General features: G+C 42.2%; 1 protein-coding gene across 1 annotated transcript in view; it reads left to right on the forward strand.

Annotated features, from left to right (window-relative positions):
- Positions 1–12,927, forward strand: part of XPNPEP1 (X-prolyl aminopeptidase 1) — a 433,587-nt gene that overhangs the window by 57,865 nt on the left and 362,795 nt on the right. Inside the window, exons 4-5 of the mRNA XM_069239428.1 lie at positions 2,346–2,409; positions 11,800–11,904. Coding sequence (XP_069095529.1) covers positions 2,346–2,409; positions 11,800–11,904 — 169 coding nt within the window. The remainder of the gene's footprint in view (positions 1–2,345; positions 2,410–11,799; positions 11,905–12,927) is intronic.

Genomic DNA, 12,927 nt, shown 5'->3' on the forward strand with positions numbered 1-12,927 from the left:
GGTTCTTTTTATTTTTCCTAACAGGGTGGTTGGTGCACCCTGCTTGGGTAATGATGGCCAAAACAGAAATTCTGTGATGGCCATCTTAATGCGAGTGCCTCAAATGCTTGAATCGACAGAAATGCGCAGTGCACAATGGGAACAAAAGCTCCCTTGCTTAAAATTATTTGTTTAATTGGATTTGTGATTCAGGCAGATCTTTAAATCATCTCAAAAAGATATCCTCCTCGTGCCAATATCGCAACACTTTTTAATTGTTAATTTCTTGATTTAAAAAAAAAAGTCCTATTTAAGTTGAACAGTGACATGTCACTTTTGGAGCCCCTCGTTTTTTTAGTTCCAGCTTGACGGATCTGCATGAAACGTGCATTAAATGTACCTCTCTCCCCCACACACCCAGTTGAATGCTCAATCATCAAAATCATTTCACTACAGCACAAGGCGCTTCAAACATTGCCTTATAATCCGGACTCCGCATCCAGCATTTACCTCTTTTATTATTCCAGGCTCATCATATAGCATCCTTTGGATGCCTCTTTACCAACTCTATAAAAATGTAATTAATTAAATGAGGTGTAAATTAACCAGCATACCTCATTTCCACACTGTTTACACCTCCCACTTGTCTAATATTAAAAAGGACCTTGTGGGATATATATTTAAGATTGTAACTGGTTAAGCTGTTAACTGGTATGCCATTATAATACACAGCATCCTAGTGCATCCTTCTAAAATGGATGATTTTTTACTTCCGTGGACATCATGTCCACTAGCTGCATGTCTTATGACAGGCCCCATCCAGTAATTCCACTCTATCCTGAAAGCTGAACTGCACGTAAATGTGGCTTCATGCGATTACACTTTTGAGTGCCTGAGTGACGTCTATCTCTGTCTTTGACACTTCTATGCTCTTGAAATGGTTGTGCTGCTCTGGGAGAGATACAAGGCCATTCCTAGACCTACTGCAACATCGAAGATCATTCACCTTTTACTTTAGCAGGCATGCATACAGAAGGTCAAAGGTTCTACTGCAGCATATGTCTGTTGTTTATGGCAACCTTAAGATATATTCGCCCAGGATGCATACCCCTTTATTCTCAGTACAGAGAACACAAGACCAGAGAGCCACCTTAGTCACTGGTGCCAAATCATGCGGGTTAAACTAACATTTGCTTCTAAAGAAGGTGAACATTCTCCTGTATGTTTTAATGCTTTGTAAACAACATATATGATAAAAGACAGTTTGCATATGATTAAACCAGCCAAATGTTCCTAGTCAACTACGTTCTAACAGTCTTAAGCATGAGCTGTAAATCTGGTACTAGTCTGTGGCGGCCAGTTATTATGTGGCATACCATTACTAGCAGGAGAACGCCTAAGAAGATGATCTTATAACATGCTGCTGCTGTTGTTCTGGATGTCCCATGCCCCTCCTATTTCCACACCCTTCTACATCTGATTCATCCTGGCTCCTGAATATAAAGAAAATATGATGTCCCTGTACTGACAAATATACGAAATCAACAATGAATACACCTGTAAGGCTATCTTGTGTTACTCCATATACCTTCCTGCCACCATTCCTTTTTACAATGAATGATCCTTCTATTATTTGTACAGAAAGAAATCTTCTCTTGGTAAGTTGACTGGGGTACGCATTTCAGTGTGGTGAACTCACTATAATGCCACTTCTGGTTCTGCTTTTGGCTCTGTGGACTAGGCTGTAACTTTAGATGTCTTGTTTGCTCTTATTTCTATTCCAATATATACTTTCTCAAAAAAGTTTTCAGTCAGTGTACTTTCAAGTGATTTGAGTGCAAAGAAAACAATCATAAAGTTCAGGGGCTTGCTGGAGAAAGGATTTCTTCAGTAAGAAAAAAACATTTTGCATTGACTGCCGTGCCACAGAAATACCTTGGGAAAGCTCGGAGGAGGAGCATAAGTGGAAAAGTAAGACATGCATAGATATTCATGTACTCTCTCTGGTGTTTTGTGAATCTCCAGAAAGTCATCAATTCATAGATTTCTGACTTTCTAAAAATGTTTGATAAATGGTCCCATTATACTAAGCGCTTTTCTTTATTGGGTGTTTCTTTTTAACTAAGGAAAGTCTGTGCTTTCATTTTCATTTAACACTTCCTGTGGGCTACCACCAGGGTTACCATTGATTGCAATTACCCTTTTTTCACTGAGCTAGCCTAACGAAGGACCTATAAATGTGACACCTAGGGAAAGATATTCATTACAAATCAGCATGAAAATGTTTTTATAGATTATTTTATTTGATGTCTATTATGACTTTCTTGTGCTCACTGCCTCGTGTACTATGGCCTTCTGTTTTGCAGAGTGAATATATTGCACCCTGTGACTGCAGGCGTGAGTTCATATCGGGATTTGATGGCTCGGCTGGTAAGTCTCGACAGCCTTTATGCACAATTTCTTTATTTCTTTATTCCCATGCATCAACACTGCTGTGATAGCACAAGAACATCCATGTAGGGAGATGGATTGCCTTGGCAGTTGCTGAACGATGGGCTTTCTTCCTGTTTGGTCATCCGAGGTGCCGTTTTATGAAGGTGCACGCTCTAGTTGTCCAGCATCAGGCTCCTTATGGCCCATATACTGTAGGTTGCAGTGCGGACACACAGTGGACTTGCCAAAGGTACTTCAAAGGTAAGCCAGTGTGTACCGTTCACATCCCTCCCCTTCCATCGCCAGCTACTGTCCCTGTTACTCCCCTGCCCCATGTAAGATTATTCCACTCTCTTATTTTAGTGGTGAGTTGTTTAAAGTGAATACTTTGAAAATGGGGTGAGTGAGATTCTCCTGCAAGGAGCAGATTGCTCCCTATGTATGTAATAAATGCAATTGCTTTTTAGATGTTATCCAGGACCTGTCTGATCAGACTAGGATAATTGGTCCAGACGTAGAAGGCTTTCAACCATTCTAAGCCTGCCTTGTGAATGTTCGCTCTCTTCCCCAAACATGCATTACACATTTCTCAACTTCTTGTTGACATGAACTGAGATGCCTTGTTTCTCACCGAAACATGGCTATGTGCAGAATCGAATCTGGAGTATATGTCAAGCAGTCCCTCTTAGTTAAATCATCTACAGACCGGATAGGCTAGAAAAATTAGGTGACGTTATAGCTATGATAGTTTGAAGCAATTTTCCTTGCTCCACCTTTCACCTTAGTCAACTAAAGGGAGCATACAGTTTGACCTTCTGCATCTCCCTGGGCCCAAACGCTCATTAGCTTTAATTCTGATTTATCATCCACCATGTCAAGTGTCGGAATTTGTAAACTCTTGGTAGGATGCCATCCACTCAGTAGCCCCAAAATATGCCAATTTTGCTAAATTATTGACTGTAGTCTATATGTGTCTGCAGATACAGACGCATCAAGTCAGACTCCTGTTGACTCCTGCCCAGCACTTAATTTTCAGCAATTGATTTCAGCTGCTACACATCAAGGGTGGCATATATTAGATATTCTTTTTTCTATTCTCCCTTTATCGGTAGGGAAGCTGATTCCTCTTGTTTGGTCAGACCATTTCTTGGTCCCAATTCTGTGGGACTATAATGGTGGGGGGAGCAATGTTGATATAAAGAAGAAGAGGGGAACCAGAGCATAGGATAAATATACTTTGACTTCTCAAACTACTTAGAGAACACTGCCACTTTTTACAGGCCACTTTTTACAGGCAATAGTATCGGGGATGCTGCTGCATTCAACGCTTGAGTACTTCATGCCAGTAAATCTCAGGCCCCCGATCATTGTTGCCCTTCAGAAAGAAGGGGCACCTCAGCTACTGATTCCTAAGAGACATGTTAAGCAGTTGCAGAATAAATGGCATTCAAGTAATTGTCAGACTGATAAGGAACATTATAGGTCAGCTCTGAAAGATTATCATAGAATAATTAAGAAAGCGCCACGCTTTTTCTATATGGCCCAAATGGACAGGGCTGAGAGCTCCCTAAGAAAATCTTTAAAATTATCAAGCGTTTTATGAACCCCAAAGCTATTACTCTGAGCACACTAACCTTGGCAAAAATCTGCAATAAATTAGCCACTTACTTTAAAGTTAAACTTCTTAAGATTCACACTGGGCTGCTGCCGGATTCGAAGTTAAGCCTGTTGCCCCTACAGGGCATGGCACCCGATCCTGCCGGGAGGTAGGACTCAGTTTGGATAAATGTGGTTAATTCTTTGCTATACAAGACAAACACATTCTTAGAGAGCGCAGATTAGGATCTCTAAGTGACCCTTTTCCCCTCTGCTTTCCTGGCCTTTTCGGCTGAAGTTATTCTGCCTGTCCTCACTAAGCTTTTTATTAGCTCTGTTGACCATGTGATGGCGCCTCATATATGGACAGGAGCAACTGTACTTCCCTTACTGGAAAAAAAAAAAAAAAAACAGTTCACTGACCCCTCAGTCTTATCAAAGTTCCGCCGTATCTCACTTATGCTGGCTGTGTTAAAATGCTGACAAAATTGTTCAGTGCACACCCATCCAGCTTTTTTGAGGAGAATCATTTACTACATCATACTCAATCCAAATTGCGTCCACAGCATATCATGGAGACAACTTTTCTGGAGGTGTCTGAGGTGATTACATTTACCCTGGAGGAAGGTAAAGGCACTGCACTTTTATTGCTTGATTTATCTGCAACAATCAACGCTGTATCCCATTAATGGGGCAACACAGGGAGGAAAGAGAGCAGAATATGTGGCTGGTGTCTTACAGGTGGTCCACTAGCAATTGAGGTTTGGATGCCGCAAGGCTCGTAGCTCAGCCCTACATAATTTAACATCTGCATGGCACCCTTTGTCAAACAAATTTAATTCTTTGGGGTGATTACTATCTCTTATGCAGATAATAACCAGCTGCTCTTGATGTTTGAACCTAATTTGGTAGATATGGCTATACTGTTCGTTCATGCCTACAAATGCATTGATCTGGCTACAAGAGAGCCATTTACAATGCACTGCTGATAAAACAGATTCTTCTCTTCCGGGAGGTAGGTGAGCAGTGTGTGTATGATTGCTGGCCAAATCTACCTCCATACCCTTCCAACTAACAGCATAGCTAAGTATCTTGGAGTCAGGATTAACATTAAACTCACTTTTTGCTCTCAGATCCTTTTGGTACGTGGGACTTGTTTTGGCGTTCTCCATGCAATTATAACATTTTAGGTCCTCTATCTCTCCATCTCCATCTCCATCTCCATCTCTTGTCCATACTCTAATAATTACCAGGTTGGATTAGGGGAACTCGGTTTAGTTAGGGACCCCGATGAATGGGTTCAAATACTGCAAATGGTACTGAAAGGGGTTGCACGTCTGATTCTGGGCATTCACAGATGGGTATAAGTCACTATGTTAATTACACTGGCTTTGAGTAAGAAACAAATTCTCTTTAAGACTTTGGATTTTGTGCATTGAGCCTTCTATAAGTGTGGCCTTCAATATTTGGCGAATTGGATAGATCAGTATCATATATTCTTCCCTCTTAGGTTTTCTGTCAGCGCTGTAAGTTAGAGTGCCAGTCTTTTGGAGCGCTAGATCCAGGGGCCGCTCTTTTTTTTCACTGGCTTGTATGGAATTGAATCTGCAAAAGAAGAGGCCCTGACCCACCTGTTCGAGACCAGCAGCCACCAAACCAAGGAACTCTTCACCATCATCAGAGAGTTTGCTTTCCCGTCAGCCATTGAAAACTCCATCCCGCCTTCACAAGAACTCCGCAATGCCTTGCCGATCACTTCCGCAACAAGATAGAAGCCATCTATAGAAACTTTGATCACCATCCCTCCGACCTCCCCAGCATCCCATCAACAACCACCACCACCTACCCCACCCGCTCACCATATGGAAACAACTCAGCACACCAAACACCACCACATGAGCTCCAGCCACTGGGGAGCCCCCAGCGACCCCTGACCTAACAGGATTTTCAGCCTCTGAAGAGAAACGCTCTGCAGACCCAAGCGAGCTCCAGAACTACCACCCGATCTCTCTGCTCCAGTTCCCCGCCAAGGTCTTGGAGAAGGCGAACAACCTCCAACTCAGCGAACACTTGGAGAGCAACAACCTACTAAACCCATCCCAATCAGGCTTCAGAGCCAATCACAGCACCGAGACAGCTCTGATCGCCGCAACAGATACAATCTGTGCCCTGCTTGACAGAAGAGATGCAGCTGCCATGGTCTTGACTACGCCAGATTGGGATCACAGATGATGCGCTCAGAAGGATGGCATACTTCCTCACAGGGCGCACCCAGAGAGTCAGCCTGCACCCCCTTCACCTCACAAGCCAAGCACGCCATCTGTGCCATGTCCCAAAGCTCCTCTCTCAGCCCAGTACTCTTCAACATCTACATGACCCCACTTGCAGACATTGTGAGTTCGCACAACATCATCTCCTATGCCGACAACACGCAACTTGTCCTCTTTCTCTCCACAGACCCCACCCGGATGAAGACCAGCTTCCACAACTGTATGAAGAACGTATCTGCCTGGATGAGAGACAAAGGCCTGAAGCTCAACATGGACAAAATGGAGGTCTGATCTATGGCAGACACTTCGCCCTCTGGAATAACTTCTGGTGTCCACCTCACCCAGCACCTGAAGGACCTCCATTGGCTCCCGATCCAGAAGAGATGCCACTTCAAGCTTCTGACCCATGACTATAAAGATCTCCATAACCAAGGACCCACCTACCTGAACCTACGCCTTTGCCTCCACCAACCAACCAGAAACTTCCACTCCGGACACTCTGCAAAGATATCATGCATGCGCTGAAAACCTTGCTTTTTGAATAACACTTGCAGCAAGCACCTGGATACCCACTCAAGTGACAAACCATGCACTGCAATTGCCACTTGATTGATTGATAGTGAACAGAAGAAAATGTGAATGAAACACCAGATCCCTGAATGAAGAGGGCTGGCTAATAACCCAATACACGTTGATGTAATTTTAATTAAAGTAAACACACTTAACTAAAGCCAGAACTAAAAATGGGAAAATATATTTGATTCATAGTTTGTGGCAACTGGGAATAAGACATTTCCTGCTGCCATAAAGCAATGTGTGTTGCTCATAATTTAGGTGCTGAAAGACAATATATAGGAATGCAGTGATGATTTAACATGGTGAAATGGTTATGGAGAGCCTAGAGATGTGTTCGAGATGTCTGTAAACACATGCAAGGGACATTTTGAAACTTGTATAAATGTTATTGTGGAAATGTTCAAGTTTGTCACCATAGAAATGGTGGCAAACTATGTGACCAGTTTTAGGAATATGAAGACAGTATGCGAGTTTAGATAACTGACAGCATAGCTCATAATAGACCATTTATCGCATTGCATGAATAACTGAACGATATAAGAGAAGCTCTTAGCAAGAAACCCAAATAGAACTGTGCTAATAATTGAAGGAATGGTGGAGAAATTTGGAGTAATTTATGTGTGGAGCATAACTGAGATTGTTGAAGATCTTGCAGGGATGAAAAAAGGGATAGTAGTGAGGCATTCAACTGTAGTAAAGGATTTCAGGACTCTAGAAAATCTGTGAATCTGCAAAACAACAAAGTTAAGTGCTTTAGGTAGGGTATACTGGAGGAAGCTACATTTCTTTGCAAGCTGTGCTACTTGCATGAAATGTGGTATGGAAGGCACATTATGCAGGGGTGTGCAAGGATGCTAAAATTCAGAAGACTGAAGAAGCATATTAAATTATGAAGAAAACAGTGTTATGAGCAAAGAAAAGTAGGTGATGATGTGGTTATTATGTATGAATTTGAGACTGAAATTAGGTTAAACAGTGAATATCTTAGCTGAGTCTGAGTCACCTTATGCCCTTATTGCTGACACTAAATAGGAAGGTGTCTTTGGCTATTAGCCCTAGGGATTAACATATTTTTGATTTGTTTGATTTCACATGTGTGAAGATTGTGTTGAAGGCAGTTATGTAGATCTTTATAATGAAAAGTAGTGACTCTTCCTTTAAAACCTACACAACTCTTCTCCTTGTGTGTGGAGTGTTTACAATATTCACATATTTTATGTTTCCTTATTTTTTTTAAGTTAAACCCTGTGAGGAAGTACCTCTTTTTGAGTGATCATGCACAACTTTTTGTGTGGACTGATGCAGCCTTTTTTTTTTTTTTTACCTTTCACAAACAGGCACTGCTCTCCTGGTGCCAGTGTATGTGCTATGACCTAAAAGCATGAGAAAATTGCCTATCTCCTAAATGACATACTTTACCTCCCATTAAGGCCATATTATATGGTATAGGAAAATACACCAATGTATGGAAAGTTAATTGCCACCTGACGACTGCACCACATATTGTGCTATCCTCCGATTGCTGCAGATTTTATATCTGTCAAAGTAACCATTTTAGACAGAAAAGAACTCTACTTTAAAGTATTAAAATAGTCACCCCCTAAAACAGGTCGTATAGCCAACAAGGCATGGTGCCAAATATTTAAAAGTCATACATGCAAGAATTTAGGCTCTCATTATGAGTCTGGCGGTCTTGAGACGGCCAGGCTCATGGTGGGGGTCGGACTGCCACGGTTATGGCGGTCCGACCGCCACATTACGACCGTCGACACCGCCAGTTGCTGGCAGCCTGGCGGTTGTAAACCACCAAGGCTGTGCTGCCCTCCCGATTAAGAGTCCCCATATGCCAGCCTTTCCATGGCAGTTCCACTGCCATGGAAAGGCTGGCGGAAAGGGAGCCCCTGCACTGCCCATGCACCTGGCATGGGCAGTGCAGGGGGCCCCATGCTCATCCCTGTCTCGCATTCGCGATGGGTGCTCCTGCACCCTCTGCACTGCCACATTGCCGCCGGCTTGATTACGAGCTGGCTGCAGTGTTAAGGCCCTGTTCACCTCAGGCCCTGCGGTGAACTCCAGATAGGGCCGGCGGTGTTTGGACCTCACAGGCGGTCTTGACGGTTTCAGTTTGGCGGGCGGCTTCTGTCGCCTGCCAAACTCATAATGAGGGCCTTAGTGTTGACATGTACCTACATTGACTAACCACAAAAACTGTTTTGACTGAGGAAGAGTTGTAGATGTCCTATCAGAAAAGCTAAAGTCCAGATAAAATAATAATTCTGCTATCTTTGGTTTGGGACACATTAAAGAGATGATTGAACCACTATTTTGAATATTAGTGAAGTTGGATTATTAATAAATATTCAGGAAAAGTAACTTTTAAAAGATCTACTTTGCCTTATCCTGTAGTCGGCTAATTAGTATTAGCCTGCCAGCTACAGCCCCTGTCAGTCCTTCCCCTTAATAAAGCGTGAAACTGCTCAGAGAGCAAAAACAATGCCTTTGGCCTTTTGTCAGGAAGACCTGGGTGTGAGTTATGTGACTCCGCTCAGGAAGGACATCTGGAGAGGGTTCAGAAACGTTATCAGCTTGAGAGAGACCTGGAGGTTGGGGCACTACCCATTCATAGTTATGTGTAATGGGAGTCCAGGGGAAGTCTTTGTCCCATAGGCTGTATGTGACCACCGTGGCACCAGCCCTGTGACTGGGGGATCTGATCCCAGAACCGGCTGTTATAGTTGAGGAGGAGGGGACTGCCAATTTCTTAAGCCACCCCTGGCTGGCACAGCAGCAGCCTTCAAGGGCAGAACAATGTTAATGTCTTGGATTTGCCTCAGAATAATGCACTTTGGGATAGTTTGCAGTACAAAGAGGCAGGATGTGTGAAGGCTTGCCCCAAGATACTTTTTTCTCATTGGCTAAGGTGTTTCCAGCAGCCACCACCACCCTTCAAAAATGTCACTGGCCCACAGCTCATCAGAGCGCTACAGGACCTGAGGAAGAACATTCTTATTCAGGGCAGATAAGTGGATTCCTCAAGTGTCACTTGGCTGATCTCCACTGTGGCTATAGGGACACAACAAGCTGCAAGTAGCCTTTTTCCGGAGTGCCCCGCAGACCATTGGTAATTAATTGGACCTCAAATGGATGGTGGCCTCTGCCAGAGCCAGCCCTGGCTCCTAGGTTCCGTACCTGAGGTCTTGGGACCCTTTGAGTCCAAGAGGAACTGTTCTAGAAAGTTAAAAAAGTTGGGACTCTGCTAATGTGTCTGCCTGTGTCTGTTGGATACAACTTCCATGCTTTCCCTAATAACTTTGAGCTCCGAAAAAGAGACTAAGTCCAAAGTTAGAAATCTCACAAAGCGCAAAAGTATTTGCTCAAAAAGAGGACTTCAACTGCTGCAAATCTTGAATGTTTCCTGCTTTGAACTTTTCCTGCCAAAACCAATGGTTGTCCTTGGCCTATGGCTATGCAGCGTTGAGAGGAGTTAGTTGGATACAGCCTGCAACATAGCACCGCTGGAGGAGTTACAATTTCAAAGACTAAGTCAGAAGATAAAATCTTTGAGCAGGAAACAACTTGGGGTATCCGGCATCTGTTCCACTGCAGTTGGCCTGAAATTGTGCCTTAGTCCTGGTCAGCTGTGACTAGTGACTCATAATTGGCATTTGCTTTTTCTTAACACATTTGCCTTAAAACTTTACAAATTCATATCTTCACTTCCCCTTATTGCATTTCAGTGTTTAGGTGTAATTTTTCTCATTCAAGTTTTCTCTGTTTTACAAATTGGTTTTGGTATTTTTGTTTTATAATTGTTTATGGACTTTTAATTGTTTTGGTGCTGGTAAATATGTTATACACTTTTCATTAGCTAAAGCTTGCCTGCTGTGTGCCACAGGTACCAGGGGTGAGACCCAGTTTTATTTATTGGACTTATGTTTTGGGCCTAAGAGACTCTTGAATGTGTTACCTCGGAAGAACTCTCTTCCTCCCCCAACCAATATTCCATATTATTACAGACCCTTATAAATGCATATCAAGTAGAACCTAAGTCACAGTAGTACATTGTGTAGCAGGTACTGAAAGTAGCACTTGATGTATGCATTTTTGTTGTTGCCAAGAGCTTCGTAGACTGACCAGGAGCTATAAAATCCTTACAGTGTTTTGGGTGGTATTTGTGGCTCATTATTGCAGCCCATGCATGCAATACCATATAGATAAGTGAGCCCTGAACATATGCCAGCCAGTGCCTTCACCTGTGCTTTTAAAGCCATTATGAACAGCAGGCCATGTGGGCAGTGCGTAGCAATAGGGACTGGGAGAAGTGTGCATTTTAACTAGATTTCGGTTGATGCACATCCAGAATTGCTGTTTAGCATGAAAGGGGAGGGTGCTTAGTTTAGTATAAAAACAAAAAAAAATGAATTGTATTCACACAGATTTACAAAAATACTAGTCTGGTAGGTTAATTGATCACGTTGTCACATTGTTGGGTCATAAAAACCAATACCCCAGCATAAGACAGTTTTGTTTAGCTGCAGCACTCCACCTTCGATATTTTCTCTAATTTGTTAAAGGGCAAACTGTCCCTTAAACCCTTGTTTCAGACAGGAGCGCAGTTTCTCGCTGTAGATTCTCAGCACTGCTTTAATGATTTACTAAGCATGAAACTCAGTGCGTCCACAGCCACAGTGAATTGAAAGAGAGATTTCCAGGTTAGCTGTGGATGGAGTTAACTGGTCACTTTTAAGGCAACAGCCGTTGGCATGCACACCTTCTCCTAAAATATCCCCTTTTTCAGAGACTTGCTCCCAATCCTGTTTCCATCTGAATTGCATTGCTCTAACTTAGTATGTTAGCAGATTAGGTGGGAAGATCACCTTGCATACATGGAAATCCGGTTTTTCAACACTTAAGCAAATGTCTTTTCCTTTTTCTTCTTGAACAGGTACAGCCATTATAACGGAGCAGAGTGCAGCACTATGGACAGATGGACGCTACTTTTTGCAGGCAGCGCAACAAATGGACAGCAACTGGACACTCATGAAGATGGGTAAGTGACCCATCTGCTGTTCTTGAGATGTGCCTTGCCCAATAAAATAGGTTTCCCCCTGTGTTTTAAAGTGAACATTGTTTTTGTATAAAATAGCCTTACCTCAGTGAGGTTTGTAGACTATAATAAAAATGTAGTTTGTATTACGATAGATCATTAGATAAAGATACTGCAGTCAGCAGAACCATGAATATGTACTGTAATTCATTTCAGCTAATTAATTTAGGTGTACATTTAAGAAGTGTTTCTATGACCTGTTAAGAAGGGGAATGGTTGATATTATATGAGGGGACTTTAAAGTGTTATCATTCCTAACATTGTTAAGTTTTGCCAAACTTTGATATATCTGTGTGTATGTGCATCGTTGTGTAGTTTAAGCTACATAATTACGCCTATAGGAAGAGGTACATTTTGAAAAACGTCTTACGTAGGCACCTGTGGGCAAACTGCTTAATTACAATTTTTTAAAGGTCAGACAAGTAGTTAATGGTAATAACGTCATAGAGAAGATTATTAATGTGTGCTATTGTAGCTAAAGCTCTGTACTCACCTATTATTTCTTCCTAGCACATGTTGAACTGACAGGATGCCCCCAAATCTGGAATGGAGATTGCTTTTGATGTTATGCGGGGCTTTTAATTCAGTGGTCAAATTCTTTTCAGTAGTTTTTCAAAAGGTTCATCCTAAATTAAGTGTTACGACATAAGGATCATTGATCATCCTGTCCTAAAGATTCAAGCAGACAAATCACTGTAGCTCCCTCTGAAAGAAACTGACATAAATCACCACAAACCCTTGAAATTCTCTGAAAAGACTGATATTCATATGCAGAATATGGGATTGAACATAACTGAATCAACTGAATTTCTTTTAAATTTCTTTATTAGTGGCTTTAAACATATCCAAACCTAATAAAGTATGTTTGTTGTAGCACCCACACATTATTTATACATAACAGAAAGAGGTAGATGGTCTGAGCCACATTGATAGTTATACATTTGTGAGAGGGAGATGCTGGGTTAA

Source organism: Pleurodeles waltl, chromosome 6 (assembly GCF_031143425.1).
Source record: "Pleurodeles waltl isolate 20211129_DDA chromosome 6, aPleWal1.hap1.20221129, whole genome shotgun sequence".
Lineage (NCBI taxonomy): Eukaryota > Metazoa > Chordata > Amphibia > Caudata > Salamandridae > Pleurodeles > Pleurodeles waltl.